Raw genomic sequence first — 19,166 nt, forward strand, 5'->3', positions numbered from 1 at the left:
AAGCAAATGGTAAGGATTTTTAAAAATGGTTATGAGTTTTTACCACAAGTTCCCTGAGCTGCGTTAATGGATTTACAATGAAAATTGTATTAGTATAATGGTACATATTTTACTCGAGTTTTGCGTATTAAAAATTTATGCTGTGGATTTCGAAGTGCAAAATAATTTTTATACTATTAAGTTACGATTCGCTTCCAAGTCCACAAACATTTTTTTAAACAAACAATTGCTAAATCTTTACCTGGAAGACCACCTTCTCCTTCTCGAACTCTTCCATACTGTTCACTTCGTTGACAATGTTCTTCAAGCTCTTATCGACAATATTCATCCATTCAACCATTTCCTTGAACTTCTCATGGTAGCTGTCCCACTGAGCCGGTATTTGCTGCAATGTCTCGCGCATATCGCCGATTTTACCAGACAATTGCTGCCACTGCAACCTGGCATTGTCGTAGGCCTGATTTAGACTAATATCAGTCGGTTTCTGGTAGCCATATGCTTGACTGATGCGTTGCATGTTCTGCAAGCTCTTCTCAATGCGCGGTATGGGTCCTTGTTGTTGGAAGAAGTGCTCATTACGATTCAGTATTGAGTCAATATCTTCGTTGCGATTCAAAGCTTGTTGCTCCAGATGCAATTCCTTTTCGACCTCTTGCAATGTCTGATAGAAAGCAGATTCATCCAAACGGAACTCGAGTTTCAGCAAATGCAATGGTGCTTGCGACAGCACCTGTTGCCACTTGTTTTGTAATTTCTCAACCGAGTCCACAACAGGCTTTTGCTCTTGTGCTGGCAATGTTTTAAGCAAATCCTGTGCAGACTCTACCAGGTTGTGCATCCAGCGCTCATTAACATTCTCAAAGAAATACTTCTGCGTCTCGATTATTGTCTTCGACTCAATGTGTTTCTCAATAAGCATTGATTCCGCCTGCGTCAGCCACTCACTGACGACACGTTCGTTCTCCTTGAAAGCGTGCCAGCCGCGTGAGGCGTCATTCAAGCGTTGCTCCCACTGCTCGGCATTCTGTATGACGTAATTGAAACGCTCGTTCAATTGCTGCATGTTGTGTGCCGTCTGTGAGGTGTCAATATTTTCATCGGCGGCGACAGATTTCAGCAGGTTCTGGAAAACCTTATTCTTACTCTCCAGCATGGAGCGATAGTAGACAGTGCGCGAGAAGAAAGTCTTATGCTTATTTAGTTCCTCGCTGATAGCATCGCGTCCACCAGACAGCGCATGTGTGCTCAATAAGGTCTCAGCGTCGTTGAGCCATTGATGTATTTCTTTCTGGCCCGCTTCGAGTGACTCCTGTTGTATGAGCAGCTGGTGGAAGAGGTGCAGTTTGGCTGGTATTTGTGCGCGTATACGAACTAAGGACTCCTTCTCCTGTTTCAGTAACTTCATCATTTTATCAACTTCCTCGCGTGGTAGATCCTGTATAAGACCCTGGAAGTTACGACTGACTGTCTTGAAGAGCTCCTCATTGTCGTCAATCTCGCTGGCTAACTTTTGCAAGTCCTCGCCATATTTGGTAATTTGCTGCGTGTTGCCGAGCATTTGACGCTGCTCCAGCACTTGTTCGGCATGACGCAGCCACTGCGAGAGCTTCTCAATGCCGGACTTGTATTCATTGCGTGCACGTATAATATCACCGGCGTGCATGTATTGTTTGGTGTTGGCGAAGAGACGCTCAAAGCGTTCCGACAAATTGCCATGTTTCTGGCGTAGATTATTGGCAATGCCATCTTCGCAGGAGGCAATCAAATAGTTGGCCGCATTGGCAAGTGTATCGAATTTGTCCTTCCATGTGGTGATATCTTGGAAGAATTCTAAACGTTCATCTTCGGAGCGTGACAGTTTAGTTTCGGCCAAGTTCAGCCACTCTTCACAAGTTGGGGCCAGCTGATTCCATGTTTTCCAACAGCTTACAACCTCCTCCAGCGAGTTTTGACAACATTTCAGTTCCATGGAGACACGTTTCCAACGTTCTTCAGTCTCATACATGAAACGATCGATTTCTGTTATATCATTGCGCGGCACATTGCCATCGCGCTTGTATTCGTCCACCACTTGTTGCATATCGACGAATGCTTTCTGGAACTCTTGGAAGATTTTGTTGCGCGACACGAAATTCTTATATTGTTCCAGTTGTTGACTGACCTTCTCCTCGTAGCCATATTTGCCGGTCCAACCCTTCATCTTGTTCTCAACCAAATTGAGGAAAGCAATAAGACAGCACTTGTGTTCGAGGAATTTCAGGCGTATTCTACGCTCAGCCGCCCTCGGCGCCACATCTTGCAGACGGCGTTCCATATTGCGCAACTGTTCAATGGGCACTTGCTGTACCAACGGTGAACGCTTGGCATTATCGAACATCGCCAGAATGCGTGGCAAATCGGCGAAGAACAATTTATGCTCCTCCAGCTTTCTACTAATCACCGATGCTGTCTCCTCATTCATGGCGTTCGGTATCTCGTTGTCCATTAGTAATTTTTCGGCTTCAGCCAACCACTTGCCGACCACACCGAACTCGCCGGGCAATTCAGAATCCAATAACCACAGCCAATAGTTCATTTGATATTGTAAACGTTGCCACAGCGCATTTATGTCTTCCCAAACGGGGCGCGGCACTTGTAGGAAACCACTTTGGCTATCCATCAACTGCTTCAGACGATTGTAGACCGGCAAGTGGGCGTCGATCTCTGAACGTGCAATCAGATATTCAGCGAAATCACGCGGGAATGAATTCGATATGACCATGGGCTCGTATTCGGTAGTCTTTTCTACCAGGAAGCGACGTAATTCGTCCAACTCCTGCTGTATATGTGATGTATCACGTGAGGCACCCTGCAAGCAAAGGTAAATTGTTAACAACTCTAGTAAAGGCACATTCTCGTCAAATGGAAATCATTACTCACTTTTGGTTCAGGGTACTTGTGCAAAAATTGCGCCACATATGTCATTATACTCTTTTCATCCGGCTTGGGTACATCCACATCCTCAGCGTCCAACAATTTGGCAATGCCCAGCTTGCTTTCGGCCACATCGAAAGCAGTTTCCAGACGTTGACGATTGTTGGCCTTCTTCAAATCAGCCAAATTGACAAGATTCGCCTTAATGGCATCAATCAGGGCTAGGAAGGCGACACCATCTCTCCAACTGGCACCGAAATCCTTTACCTCAATACCGCTGTCTCTGCAGCAGGCACGGAAAATTTTTGAAAATTAGTAAAATATAAATGTTGTAGTCAGGCGTTTGCAACTTACTTTGGCAAGGCATTGGTAACCCAATTTAATAGAGTCTTCCTAGCACCTTGCTTCCATTTCTCAGCCTTTTGATCGCTGACATTCTTGCCAACGCTGTCCAGAGAACTAACCGAACCGCTGATACCATGACCCAAATATTCAAGGTTGCGGCTGTTCTCCTCAATCTGTGGCGGACGCGTGGAAGGAAAAGTAAAAATGTAGTACAAATAATGGCGCAAGAAATAATTATAGATGAGTAAAGGAATATAAATCTAAATGTAGCAGTCTTCATAATGAAAATAATTCTTAAAATACTAATAAAAAAAATATTTTCGAAAATTTCGAATATTTCGAAAATATTATAAAACTAAGCTTAAGTTCAGCGTAAAGTTTCGAACACAAAAATACGCTTGTAAATGTCTTTTTTGTTCTTTTCTACCACAAACCAAAATAATCGGAATTATTATATTTAAAAAACTAATAAAAAATGAAGTTTTAAGAATTTTCGAAAATTTCCAATACTTCGAAAATTTTGAAAAAGAATTTTCGAAAATTTCGAATATTTCGAAAATGATGTAAGATTAAGCTAAAGTTCAGTTAAAAGTTCTAAAGCCAAAAAACCCTCGTGAATATCAATGCAAAATATTCAAAAAGTGGTTTTCAAAAATATTCATATAAACAAAAAATATTTAGACATATTCGAATATTTCGAAAATGTTGTAAAATTAAGCTAAAGTTCAGTGAAAAGTTTTGAACCCAAAAATATGCTGGTAATTATTTTTTTTATTCCTTTTCTACCATTAACAAAAAATGTCAAAGAGTGGCTTTTCAAAAATACATGAACTTCAAATCATAATTGCGTGTGTGGCTTGTGCAATATTTATGCTTCAACCGAAGTTAAAAAAAGCAGTATATCAATTCATTCATAACAACCAACGGCTACAAACCTACCTGTGGCGCATAATTTATTACTACTACTAATTTTTTCCGCCTCTTCTTATGAAGCTTGTTTGTTAGCAAAAAAATAATTGCGAATAAAACAAATCGTTCGAAATGAAAACGATTTTCAAAAAGAGACAAAAAGATAGAAAGGAAAGAAGTACACACAATTGTTTACACGGTTATTACTTTTGTAATTTGTTGCTTTACATAAATACATAAATGTTTAAGTTGGTGAAAGTATCAATAATTAAAGTGCAATTTTTTACCAATATACAAAGGTTAAGGGAAAGGGAATGTTAAGAAAGTGTTCAAATTCACAGCTAACGCAAACTAATTGAAATAATGGATAAGTGGTAGCCGATTCAAGTTTATGACCCCACAATTTTTTGCGTAACGTGCTTGCCTACGGCTATTTTTCAAAAACAACAATTGCTTTGAAGTCAAAAAAAGCGAATTAGATGATGATAGACAGTGGAAGGTGAAGACGATAAAAAAAACCTACTGTTGAGCGGAATAAGGTCTAGAAGACGACATCCATCTTGCAACACCTCGGCGGCCATGTTTCGCTATTATTCTACATACATATATTAGATTAGGTTAGGTTTAATGGCTGATCTTGATCGCACTTGGACTACAATAAGCAGTCCTTTGTGATGCCATAAAACTAGAATATAATCCACTTTTCCTCCTAGAGGTGGGATCCTAAGTGTAGGTGCCCTGTGAAAACCCCTACAATATTACTAAGCTCCCTTTTGTCAAGAAGTAGAAGCATTTTGGGTCTGTCCAACATCAGCACCCGAAAGAACTTTGTGGTATCCCCTTTGTTGCTTGTATTCCAAGACCTGACGTGTTTCTCTAGGGTCCGATGATTCAAACAGCCCTTGAAGGAGCTCAATGGTTTGGGCAGATTAGAGAAATTGTGTTTCCAGCTTATCCCGAGAGAATTAGCCCATCTGCCTTTTCATTTTCTTCTACGCCTATATGACTGAATACCCAGATAATATTAGTTACCTAGTTACCTACGGAGAGTCTGCGAGATCCATTTGGGCCAGAGTAAAACGTAAAAGGTCTTCCAAACGACTGGGTCTTAGCAAATTTAATCTTCCTGTAATTGTAGATGTTATGACTCAACACGGTCCAATATTCAATTGGACGCTTATTGTTAAAGCTGTGTGGAAGTGGAATCACTGTACCACTTCCTCCTCTTTTGATAGGCTTTTGCCGGACGGAGATTAAAATATCCCGGTAGACACATCTTTGGCGAACTTAGCGAACTAGCTGGTAGTGGATCCACTTTTAGAGTTAGTTTATGGGTAGCGCAAAGGACGAATATCTGTTCAAGTGAGATTCATCGATTTTTGGATCAAACCTACGAACTAACCTAATTCGGTAGCTGTGAAGTAAATCAAGAAGACACAGCAGGCACCATCCTACAAATAGACACCGGAAAAAAGGGAAATTTTGTGCCTCTGGCTACTTGAAGCTGTTAAATCATGTTATAAATATAGCTGAGTCTCGGTGGAGTCAATCCCTAATTTGCTCAACAGCAAATGTGGCATTAACGTACGCACTTGCCAACTATTAAAATTCAAAGTGGATGGTATAAAAACTAGTAGGAGGGCTAAAAGGTCACTGCCTAATATCCATACAAGGACTGTTGTAGAATCAATCAGGAGGTAGAAGAAGAGAAGACTATAAAGTTCTATTTGTATGTACTGCAAAGCTTTGTATAAGAAAATAATTACAACTATCGGTTTATGGATGCTTTTTTTGACATTGCACAGATAAATCTTTTTGCATTTCAGAGTGAGGAGATTTTGGTTTTGGTGGTTTCACAATTTATTTATTACTAAGTTTTTAAAATCTTCTGAAGATAAGCAACTAATATTTTAGTATACATGTGAAGAGTGCAAATAAAGGGTGCCTTCAAAATCCACTAAAGTATACACTTTAAAGCTTAATGTTAAAAAATATGTTCTTCTTCTTTCAATCCAATATATTTATATATTTACATTTGTAGAATTTTATTAAGTATAAATACATTTTTACAGCAAACTTTGACTTACCTGGAAGTACAATATGATGGTCCATATCAGACCCAACACAACTGGTGGTCTCCCATCCACCAAATCTGCCGGGTTGATATTCACCAATTTAATACGTTTACTAGCTAAGAATTGTAAGGCTGTATTGGCATTGCTGAGGAAATGCGGACGTCGTAGAACGCGACCCTTCTCCACGGGCAAACGTTCGCCGGAAAGCACTTCCAAAAGTGCAATAAGTTTGGTACCGTCGCGTAAATCGTTGATTAAATCGTCAACACGAAGCGGTGGAACACGCTAGAATATGAAAATAAATAAACAGACAGACACAATTAAAATAAATGGTAAGCAAAGAAACATTCTAATTACAAACAGAAACATTCCAATGTAATTTACAACTGTATGTATGTACAAATATGTATGTGTGTTAGGGTAAGTAAAAAAATCATATTTTATAAGGAATTATTGAGAGATTTTTGTAGAGCAGAAAAATGGACGCTAATTTCTTTAATTTTTTTTTTTTAATATTTTGTACATATATTTTTTTTATAACGGGTGATCCAAGAAAAGGTACTTTTTCACCATAATCGGCCTACTGAGCGGGCTATTCGCAACACCATCATCCATCTTGAGACCCAGCATTCATTATTGGGTAATATTCGACCGAATAGACCATGTCCACCACGCAGTGAAGAAAATATAGCAGCTGTAGCTGAGAATATACACGAAGGCCGTGGAGAGTCGATACGGCGCATTCGCAGCAACTCGGACTGACGTGTGGAACAACTTGGCGTATTTTATGTTGAGATCTTAAATTGAGAGCGTACAAAGTACTGCTTGTACAAGAACTGAAGTCGCTCGACATTCATAAACAACATATTTTCGCTCTATGGGCTATTGAAAAATTCCAAGAAGATCCGACGTTTTCGAACCAAATTTTGTTCAGCGATGAGGCCCATTTCTGGATCATAGGATAAGTAAGCAAACGAAAGACGAAGAGTAACATGAAGATAAAAAGCTTGAAGAGCTGCCACTTCATCCACAACAAACAAATGTTTGGTGTGTACTGTGAGCCGGTGGAATCATCGGTCCATATTTCTTCAAAAATGATGCCGGTGAGGACGTAACCGTCAATGGCAACCGTTATCGCGCCATCATGGCAACCGACTATTTGATGCCAAAAATTGAAGCTCGTGATCTCGGCGACATTTGGTTTCAACAAGACGGCGCCACTTCCCACACATCACATCAATCAATGGATTTATTGAGAGAACACTACTGTGAGCAAATAATTTGACGCTTTGGGCTGATCGATTGGCGACCAAGATCGTGTGATATCATACCGTTAGACATTTTCCAGTGGGGATATGTAAAGTCTAAAGTCTATGCGAACAATCCCGCTTCAATTCAGGCCTTGGAGCAAAATGACACGCGTGTCGTTCATCAATTACCAGTCAAAATGCTTGGACGAGTCATTGAAAATTGGACTCAACGGATGAACCATCTTCAAATAATAAATGGCAAAGGATGTTCCTTCGAATGATAATACCCTTCAATTTGATGGTTATATGTTTTTTCTTTAAAAAGTGGGAAACTGTAAGGCGGAAAACCTTCAATTCATAGCTCATATTTGGAGTGACTTCCTTAGAGGTGTCTATGTAAGTACCTATTTTTCAAAGTACCTAGCGAACAAAAATATATATTTTTTTTACCCACCCTAATGTGTGTGCGTGTAATTGCTTAGTTTGCAGACTTAAGAAATTTGGTTTGGCAAAAAGTTGAAGAACCGACAACATTTAACGGCATTCTTTGCGCAACTCCATAATGATAAAGCAATAAAAGAGATCACGTGACTTATGGGCATGAAAAGCATAATTCACACACAAAAACACATACATACAAACATCGGTTATGCGCGGCGAATCCTACCAAGTTGTTAGCCAAGTAGGCAAAGTATGCAAATTGCATGACGGAAGAGACAAATTAGACATACTTCGCGCAAAATGCGAATGCATACTAATCGCTATAACGGTAAACACGCATTGCAATGCGAAGAGTGCAAACAAAGAGCGCACAAACTTTTGGCGAAGTTCACTTAAGAAATTTCTAATTGCAGACGGAAGTGGGGGGCCTACATATGTATATGAGGAAATACGCACGCCTATATCTATATACATATGTATAGTATGCAAATATGTTACATAAATACATGCGTACACATATGTACATAGGCACATTCGCATATACCTATGTAGTGTACTTATGTAGTTTCTAGATAAAATCACGTAAATCGTGTGGCTTCCGAAACGAATGCTTTAAAAATCAATAGACTTACTTCACGCACATTTATTTTCAAAACATAACAAAAACAACAACGATAATCCAAAATTAGGATTTCAAAAGTTTTATAGCACCGGCATTCATTGAAACCGAGATGGACTACATAAATCAACGGCAAAAGCGACAAAAGCCATGGCAGTCGCTGGCGCGTCGCACGATGTGCTCACCTTGAACTCATCCATAAACAAACTGTAAAAAAGTATAAAATGGAAAAAATAAAACCCAAAAGCAATAAAGACGCGTTATTTTGTTTTTGTTTTTGGGTGTGAGTGCTTGGATTTTAAAGTTCAAACAAATCACCGCACAACTGTCAAGCTATGCAAACACATTTGAACAAAAACACACAGCCATCCACACACATATGCTACTTACATATGTATGTAAGTGTGCTTATGGGTGTAGGGGTGTGTGTGTAATCAAAAAGCTTTTTGTAGCTCAGCTAATTTTTAATCACATTTTTATAGTTTGTTTAACATTTTCGTAAAACCGAGGTGTCAGACGCGCAGCTCCGATCGGACGTGTTGAAAGAGACATACACATATACATAAGTATATGCACACTTATGTATCTACAGATATGCAATCAAACACAAAAGTGTGTGCAGTTCACAATTAGTTTATTGTTATATCATTGTTTGTGCTTGTTGTTGTGATCAACTAAATTTTGCTATTGAATTTGTTTAGTGTCAATTAGTGTACATATGTACATATATTATATACATACATACAAAATTTGCATTTGAAATTTGAGTAGAGTAAATTTATTTGATTAGCAAATTTAGTCACTTAATATGTATGTACATATATGTATATATATATATGTATATTTGTGTATCTTTATTTGTAAATACTATAGGCAAACAGCAACTAAAGCCCCTGTAGGGAGAAGAATGTGTTTTGCGCCCTTCGCTGTCCAGTACGCAGTGAAGAATGAAAGGGTACACAAGGACCGTGGCGAGTCGATTCGGTAAAGTTCGCAGCAACTTGGACTGACGTATGGAAAGACTAGGCGCATTTTACGTCGAGATCTCAAATTGAAAGCTTTTGTACGATTCCAAGAAGAACTGACGTTTTCGAGACAAATTTTTTTCTAAAGAATTTGAAGTTTCCGTGTTTTTTTTTTTTTTTAAGTACGGAACCTCAGAATGAATCACCCTTTATTAAGAAAATCTGTGACCCATTTATGAAAACTGTTACATTTCGAGCTTTATTTTCAAATATAAAATAAATAAATAAGTACTTTGGAGGAATGCTGCAGAGTTGAAAATGTTTGACCGAATAAAAAACCGTTTCCTTGACGGTTACGTAGACGCAACTATGGTGGGAACGGATTCCCAGATTATTAGATACTCATATTCCACGGTACGACGGGAGACATTTCTGACCCAGCCAGGATGACGGATTCGTTATTCCAAGAAATGGTTACCAGAGCTTTTAGTTATTTCAAATCATTAAGGGTCTTGCTGTCCTCTGTTCGGCGATGATTCTTAAACACCTATCCATGTTCATAGAAAGGGTCCTTTACGCACATACAAGTGAAGTATGAGGAAATGCTTACGACCAGCCGGCTCATGATTTTAGGCCATTGGCATAGTTCATACTTGACCTTGTAAATGAACTCGGGCTAAGTTGGCAATGCGATCGAAAAATGAGGAACACGTGGAATTAGACACACAGTTTTCTTTCTCCAGTAAGGAAAAATAGACTATTATGATTTTGACAGTTCGAAGTCTAAACATTTATAGACGAATCAAAGGGTGAAATAGGACTAATTAGCTTCTCCATCCATCACAAGAAGGTTGCTTCAAACTAAATGATTACGACTCAGTCTTTCAGGCCGAAATTGAGCGCATAACAGAACCAATTATGGCAATTATGGCTATATGTAGCGCCACTACTAAGTCTCATTGCGTAAGGTTCTGCAAGCAGGAAATTAATAGATTCTCAGAAGGTAACTCAGGCTCAATGCCCCTACTTTAGAGACATTGGACAACTGGGCTGGAGAAAAATCAGTTTTTTTACCAAATCCACTGAGTTGCTGGCTAAGCCTTAATCCACCCAGAGAAAACCTTAGCATATTATTATTTTTAAAGCTAAAATATAGATCTCTCTTTATTTCAATCATTTTTATGCCGTCAAGTAAAAGCCTTGCCGTTGGTAAAATATTAGTAATTTGCGTTTAAAACACTTTGGAAATCTTGTTATTAATTGATATCCCTATAGGGTCATTGATATATGCATGTGCCACTAAATAAATTTTATTTATATTAAAATATTTTGAATACGTTTCAATGACTGTATGTTCAACTACGTCAGCCATGTGACCTTAATTTAGTGATATATACACGATTGTCATGCGAAAAACATCATATATGCATTTAGGTGTATTTAGAAAAAAAGTACTATATAAAAACCAAATAGTAAGAAATTGCTAATTTTTTTAATAATTTACTGTACATCGATAGCGTTGTGGTTTTGAGTCGATTTTTAATCAGATTGTTTTTTTGTTGCTTAAAAAAAATAAATTTACTATTATGATTGGTAAAATATATAAAAATATTTTTATTGGAAACTTAGAAAAATATAGGATATACATATTTAAATTGGTAGCTCTAGTAACGCCTGAAAGTATACTATCAGAATGGTAGCATCGGTAAGATGTAGTGCGAACTTTAACCCTTTTGTGGTACATAAGGTATGTTAGACCACATATTATCAGACCCACTCAAAATTATTTTAAATATAATGATATGAAAAAAATAATACATTTAAGCAACTTTTACTAAAACAAAACAAGCCTGCCTGCCTACTTCTTTTTGAATTTTGCTCTCTTTAAATCGCAGTTTACTAAAAAATAACGTTTTTCTTTTGAAATTGCGACATCAACTAATGAATTTAGATATGATATTTTATAATATTTTTGATACACGATTTCTTAAAAGAAGGGTATAATCTAAATTCAAACTTAAATAAAGTACTTTGATACGTAAAATAATACAAAAATTTCAAAATAAAAAATAAGGTTTTAAAAATACTAAAGTCACTAAAGCTGTGTATACATATGTAAATTCAGTTTGTGGGCTCGGCTTATCCGGTTATCTTATCAAGCAAACTTGTCTGCCAACTTCATGGGCTGTAATGTCAATAGCAGCTTATAACAAAAAAAAATCAAATGTTGCAATTCATAAAATGGCAGCAAGGAAACAGGTGACCACCACACGCCATCACTATACAATTTGTTGTTTTTTTGCATATCAACGCAAAAGTGGACATCAAAAATCGAGTACACGCAACTCCTTTCGCAGCAGAAAAAATGACAACAGCTTTGCAGAAACTTGTCCATAAAATTTTTAATAACATATCACAACAAATATTTATGGTATATATATGTACATAGGTATGTTTGCCTATTCATGAGTAAATATTTTCATACCACAACACCGAATTCTGCTTGTGGCATTCACCGAAGCAAATTAATATGCGGTTTGCCACAAACCGAGCTCGGATTAATGCGTATGCGCGTTAACGAGGAGAGTCTATTGAGTGCTTAAGAAGCTGAGGTTTTCGTAAAATATCAAAATGCAAAATTTTCTTTTGAATACAAATTTAATTTTGGATGATACTTTGCAGAAGAGTCTTCGTAGTTTTCTTAGAAATTTCCTGGAATCAAGTCCTCGTATGGAAAGCTTTCTCATTTGAAGCAGCATCCTCACAAAAATCGACATGGATTATTGGCTAAGGCAAAAATGCAATCTCCGAAGAAATGGTTGAGATCGGACCACTATAGCATATAGCTGCCATACAACCTGATCGATCAAAATCAAGTCCTTGTATTGAAAACTTTTTTATTTGGCAAGATTTCTTCACGAAATATGGCATGGATTATTGTCCAAGGTAATGCTACAATATCTTAAAATATTGTTCAGATCGGATCACTATAACGTATAGCTGCCATAGAAACTAAACAAGCAAGTCAAGTTGAAGAATATTATAGCATCGCTACAACCGAGGTGTAATTTTTTCTTGTTTATATTTAAAATCAACTACTTCACCAACTCCCCGACTTTTCTAGCTACCCCTGTAAATGGTCATAAAATGTTGCAAGCAGCACGTACGTGTTTGAAGCCAAATAACTGGTTTACTAACATACGAGTATGGCATTTGCCATCACATATGAATATGGTATAAGAATATGCAATTGAAATTGCATTTTAGCATTGCCAATTGCGTTTACAAATGCAAAATGCAGTTAACTCGCAAGTGTTAAATATAATTGTCTACAGGTAACTATAAACGTCGGCAAGCGTGTTCTGTGTGCCCGACAAGCGAGAGGCGTGCATATATTTATCAATGCAAGCGAGCGCATGCTTACAAACACACTCACACGCACATACTTGCATCTATACTTTCTACATTCGAATACCGGTCTAGCGCATAGTTGCATTTGCAGTAAGGAGAGGAGGTGAGCTGCAGAGCGCCATGAAATGCAGGCGGCGGTTGTGCCGGTTTTGTGTACGCCGGCCGGCCGGCATTCGCCACAATTATGTGCCCATACACACACACATGCACATGAGTTGTAGCACTTGGGGCTGGCATGCGCGCGAATCACTCTAAGTTAATTTTAGCGAGTGAATGAGAAAAAAATTACAAAACAAAGCTTTATCATTGCGCTAAAGGCACATATTTACACTGGAGTGTATGTATGTTAGTATATATATATATATATATACTATTTTCAATATTACTTTTACTACTCAGCTGTTTAACCTTTCAGTTCAACTGCGAACCGCGAATGAGCTCATAGTTTGCTTGCCTTTAAGTTTTGTATTAAATTAAATACATACATATGTACAATATGTATTATATGTACAACATATATGTATTATAGCGTGTGAATGTAAGCAAAAAGATAACGTAGTAAGATTTCGAGGTTGTTGAAGATTTATTGCTGATGGGATCATTTAGAAAATGCTTCAAACTTTCGGGAACAATTTTTTGTCACTCCGTTACTTATTTGGTACAAAAGTTAAACCTACGTATGACCTAGCTTTTAGAAGCAAGATATTATTAGAATTATGATAAAGGTCTCATCATTCAAGAAAAATGGTATGAAAAGATCTTTACTTAGATGTAGATCGATCAGTTTGTATGGCAGATATACGCTATAATTGACCGATCTGAACAATATATTCGGGGACTGTAACGTTACTTTGGATAATCGTAATCTATGCTGAATTTCGAGACGATGTCTTGTCAAATAAAAAAGTTGTCTATACAAGGACTTGAAGTGGTCCGATATCAGCGATTTCAACACATGAACAGCTTCTTGTAGCAAAAAGGACGTGTGGATATTTTCTGATCGAAATCTCAAAAATTGAGGAGTGTAGTGTCAAGTGTATACAGACGAAGCTCCCTTGAACAAAGCGAACGCGGTACTAACGAACTGTAAGTACTTCGAAATGCTCATTCGTACTGTGAAGTGTTTAAGTACAAAATAATTAGGATTCTTTATGGATAAACAACGATAAACAATTTATAATACAATATAATCAGTTGGAGACCCCAACCTTTCCCGTTGAACGTGTGTAACAGCAGAAAAAAAAACTACAGAAGATAAACATACATAGATATGAACTATACGCTCGCCAGAATGGGTAAACTATAGGGTAAATATGGTCGTAGGTTGTATTGAAGTCTGAAACAGACCTAGGAACAGGGATCTTCTGGGAACAGTGGCTTTAGTGAATATAACGGAAAGTTGGGAATACGAAAGTCGGGACTACGTAACTATAATGGACCCAGATTGTTAAAGGTAAGTCAGAGGAACTATAAATCATGGAACCCAATATGTTGATAGACATCCCATCATTTGTTTTGTCGATTTCAAGGAACTGCTTATTCGACGCCACGTCTAAATTTGGTATCCCTGACAAACTCATACGGTTATGTAGAATGATGTTCAGCATAACAATCAGCTGCGTTACAAACCGGAAAAACCTCTTCGAGCCGTTCGATGGCAGACCAGGTTTTTGAAAGGATCTTCTTCAATAAAATATTAGTAAAAGTGAAAGGCGCCACTAATCTGACCCGATATAGCCGTGGATGCAACCTTTCACAGCCTAGGAAAAGAAGCGAAAGAGTTTCGTCTTATGATGTACGAAGACAAGATATTGTACTCGGTGGCGACACACAAAGATTTCTCGCATCTTGGCAGTTATACTCGTAAATTTCAAAAAGTGAAGGACTTCGTATATCTCGAAACCAGCATAAATTCCACTAACAAACAAAGCTAGAATAACTCTTCCCAACAAGTGCTACTGATATAATATAATATATGAAATATTAATGTCTCATCATTCCCGTGTCCGTGTCCGTGTCCGTGACCTGTCTGCAGTTGGGATGTGCAACTGTCGTGAAATAGCGAAGAATAGAAGTCCGTTCCTATGACAGCCGGGTCTAAGCAACCAGAACGAATTTTTGTCCAGGCAAGGACTGTCAACTCGACACCATTCCTCGAAATTACTTCAGGAAACAGCAAAGGATAGAAGGCAGCTGGAGAAGTTTTGTGTCCTCAGCCCAGACGGACCCATAATTGTAGTACCATAGAAGAACAGAATGACGTGGATAATGTTTTCATCTAACAGATTTATTCCTCACATTTAGGTATGATTAAGCCCCTATAACATTCACTACTACTTTTACTAAAGAAAATTCTTAGCCCTGACGTCACTGAACACCAGCGTTTGAAAGAAAGCTAAAGAGAACTCACAAATCATGCATATAAACATGTACATACATATACATGAGATACCAGAAGTAATCTTTTGGCACTCAGTATGTGCTATATTTTAGACTAAGTGCGTGCAGTCTGTGAACCAAAAACAAAAAGTTTCAATTTGTATTTGCGAAACTCCGAACTTTTCGCACTTGTTTACTTGAGTCTTTGTTTATTCTTTGTTCATTTCCTTATTGCTATTTTTCACCTCGAAAGTACGCAAAACCGCCAGCTGCATTGTGAGTATTTTCAGACAATGCCCACTAAATATATTTGGTAGACAAAGATATGTGGCAGCCGAAGAAGCAGCAGCAGCCTTGCAACAAAGGAAAGTAGAGAAATTCCAACGGATCCAATGCAGACCAGAGAACAACGAAAATGTACACACCTATATATGTATGACCAAATGTTTGCATGTGTGTGTGTAAATATTTATATGAACCACTAATGGTCATTCTCTTGAATAAATGCTCGCCGCATCGGTCATTACAAAACTTGCTTTAGTCATCTTAGATCTTCTTACAAACGCTCACATATGTATGTATGTGTATGTTGACTGCATATGTGTATGTAGGTGAATTTGTGTGTGAGTACATTGCACTTTCAAAAATTTTCACTCTGCCTTTTTTCGCAAGTCCGACGCCTGCTTCGAAAGCTGCTCTGCTGGCACAATGTCTTCCACATGGCCGTCCATTCGCTCAGTATTTATTTGCACATATTTATTCTATTTCTGTACCAAACGAAATTTTTCATTAGTTCTGAAAATGTAATTGCATTTTGCTCAATTTGTTTTTACTTTTACATTTTTTTGGGGGGTTTTGGGTGCGCAAGTAATATTTGTTGGAACTTAGTCATCGTTACTGGCAGACAATTTTCCATAGAATTTTCTCTTTCTAAAAGTGGGATGAGGATTGCAATGAGTCATGGTGAGTATTAATGTGCTTCATTTGTGTATGTCTAAAGCATTTTTTGTGGTTGAGAATTTTCAAAAATAATATACGAATCTGTTGGAGCGTGTACTAACGATCTTCTTAATGTTTTCGAAATTGTTTTTATTGCTGTATAAAGGTACATTTTAATGATTTTTAAAATTTTTATGAGCACATTTGAAATGTGAAAATTTGGCAAGGAATTTTGTGCTGAAAGCGTCATCTTTGGATATAATTTTGTGAATGAACATTAGGGTGGTTCTTAAAAAATTAAATCAATCATTAATTAAAACTTTCATTAAACTAACAATTAGGAGGCACCAATTCATCCCCATCTGATCAAATTTGAACCGGACTGACAAGAAAGCTAGATTTTTCAACCTCAGTCTTGCAAAAGCTAGACAAAGTAGAGAAGTGCCTGCATGTTTCCACCTCACATTTCCTTAGACTTTGACAACTAGCGTCCATTAAAATTTGTGGCCTTAACACCTAATTGTCTATTGGACAGTGTCCAGTAAGAACTCCTACATTTCGGCAAAATGGAATTTGCTCAAGGCAAGTTCCAAGAGATCTCTTGCGTTCTACTCTAAGCCAGAAGGACCTCGCAGTCGCACAGGCGTCGTCCTTCTCCTGCTAAGCGCACGCCAGATCCATTGGTCCATTTCAGTGCAAGTATTACCGTTCGGATATCCGAGTGAATGCTCACCTCTCTGCAAGAGACTGAACTTCGCAGAAGAACGTCTACTGCCACCAAAATAGCAGCCATTTCTGCCAGAAACCCCTACAGTCTTTCGGCAGCCCAGAGTTAAAATTGACGAAGAGTTTCTTAAAGAAACTCCGCCTTCAAATTCTCCTAGCTTCGACCAACCAATGAAAAAGTTTACTGCGCTTTTTCTCCAGCGAGATCTCTCAATGAACATCCCTTTCGTCGGTATATGAGTAGAGAAAAGGCCATCACGAGTGCCCTCTGTGATTCTGTGATCCAAGTTTTTAGGAAAGTAGTTAAAGGAGGAATGAATTTTGACGTGTTGTTGTTCGAAGTCCTTAATAAAGTAAGCTTCCCTGAGCCTTAGATCATTCTTCGCAGCAATACAGCTGCCGGCAATGCTCAATGCTATGTTTAAAATGGCATTAAGTGCTATTGTTGGTGTAGTCCGTAGTGCACTGGAGATGCCAATGAGAGCTACTCTTTTAACACCTTCAAGTTTTTTAGAAGGCGTATAATGACTACAGTTTCTTAGATCCAAAAAACTATCTTAGGAGAGAGTCCCTCTTTTTGCTAGTAGCTCCTTTACAGCAATATAAGGCAGCCGATGCCTTCCTTACTCTCTCTTTAATATTTGGGCTGCATAGAAGCTATCTATCAAAGATAAGATCTAGGTAAATCACCTTATCCACTGGTTGAAGACGTGAGACTCCAAGTGAGGGAAGAGACACATTTGGGATCTATACTTCCTAGTAAATAAAATCATTTCAGTTTTACTTTGATTAACGGCTAAGCCGCTTCTATTCGACCAGATGGATACCAAGTTAAGCTGCCCTTCGATTAACTCATAAACGGTGTTTTTAAATTTTAATTTTAGAATAAATGTCGTCAGCCTTATGTTTGGCTAAACCTCGTTCCTCGACTTCATTGAATAGGTCTTTAAACACCACGATTCATAGCAGTGGAAAAAGTAGCCCTGATGAGTGCTCCTTTTAACCTTTCGGAATGTCTTTCCACTACTAACACTTTTAAGCAGTTTTTTATGAGTCTAAGAAAGTTATAATTTTCCTTCGGAACCTACGTATGATATCTTTGATAATATTAGTAAGAATTCTGGGCATAAAAAAAAAATCTTAACTTAATTTTCTCAAAAAAAAACTGTACCCAGACCTCTTAACTACCTCAACTATATCTGTACAATTGACACTTAATCTTATGTTCCTTCGACTACAAAAGTAGTGAAAGTGAAATTAAAAAAAACTGTTTTAAAAATGTCTCCCTACTCATAAGAAACGTCAGTGGGTCTATGTATAATAGGACAGCCAGCCCATATAACCTAACCTAAGAACCCCCCTAACACATACATAAATTTAAAAAAAGATCATAATTGTCAACTTAATTACTCAAATGTTTTTTATTTACGAAGAAAATATTGTTTTGACTTATCCTGTGACCAGTCAATCTCAATGACAGTTTTCATGGCCAAACAACCTAATTGATGAGCGGTGTCATTGATTCGCCATTAAGAAGCGAAATTTTGACAAACAATCATGGCCACTGACAAAAATTAAATGGTGAATCGTTGCAGGTTTGCTGCAGCTTTTTCTCAAGCATCCCAAGCAAGTTAACAATAATAAATTCTAAGATATAATATTAACATTGTTGCCTACTTAAAACTAGTTATAAAAATGTTTATTTGCATTTGCATGCGTGTGTAATTTAATATCTCGGTATTGCATCTCCAACAACTAATTCAAGGTAATGGCAATGTACAATACAATTACACAAAGCTGGTAATTAAAAGCAAATAAAGTTGCTCAAATTACATACACATTACACATGCTACAATTAATTATATAGGCCAACACACATACATACATACATATATGTATAAATGCAATTTATATCTTCTTTTTTCTAAAAAGCAAATGCCTTTGAACTTTCATATAGTCTTACCTTCGAGAGGTACGAATTAATCCAATTAGTAAATGTCTTCTTCTGCACACGTTCTTGCTCCTCTGTAATAAAAATGAGAAAAATATGGTATGAGTTGTGGAACAAGTTATTGAAATGCCAATATTTACATATTTATATAAAGTGTGTATATTTTTTTTATTGACTAACTAATCAAACGCTAAATATTTTTCGAATAAATCATATATTTATGATAATTTTTTCCTCTTTTTG

The 19,166-nt window shown here is 37.5% G+C and overlaps 1 protein-coding gene across 8 annotated transcripts in view; it reads right to left on the reverse strand.

Moving 5' to 3' along the window:
- LOC120767370 (nesprin-1) overlaps nt 1-19,166 on the reverse strand; it is a 200,442-nt gene that overhangs the window by 126,786 nt on the left and 54,490 nt on the right. For 7 of the 8 annotated variants that reach the window (XM_040093348.1, XM_040093349.1, XM_040093344.1 and 4 more), the window contains 5 exons: nt 18,936-18,997; nt 6,255-6,527; nt 3,268-3,431; nt 2,920-3,196; nt 242-2,848 (listed from right to left, as the gene is read on the reverse strand). In XM_040093348.1, the coding sequence (XP_039949282.1) occupies nt 242-2,848; nt 2,920-3,196; nt 3,268-3,431; nt 6,255-6,527; nt 18,936-18,997 (3,383 nt within the window). Of the gene's footprint in view, nt 1-43; nt 59-241; nt 2,849-2,919; nt 3,197-3,267; nt 3,432-6,254; nt 6,528-18,935; nt 18,998-19,166 lie in introns of all 8 variants that reach the window. The other variant, XM_040093342.1, reaches the window with a different exon arrangement.

The sequence above is a fragment of the Bactrocera tryoni genome, chromosome 2, assembly GCF_016617805.1.
Source record: "Bactrocera tryoni isolate S06 chromosome 2, CSIRO_BtryS06_freeze2, whole genome shotgun sequence".
NCBI lineage: Eukaryota > Metazoa > Arthropoda > Insecta > Diptera > Tephritidae > Bactrocera > Bactrocera tryoni.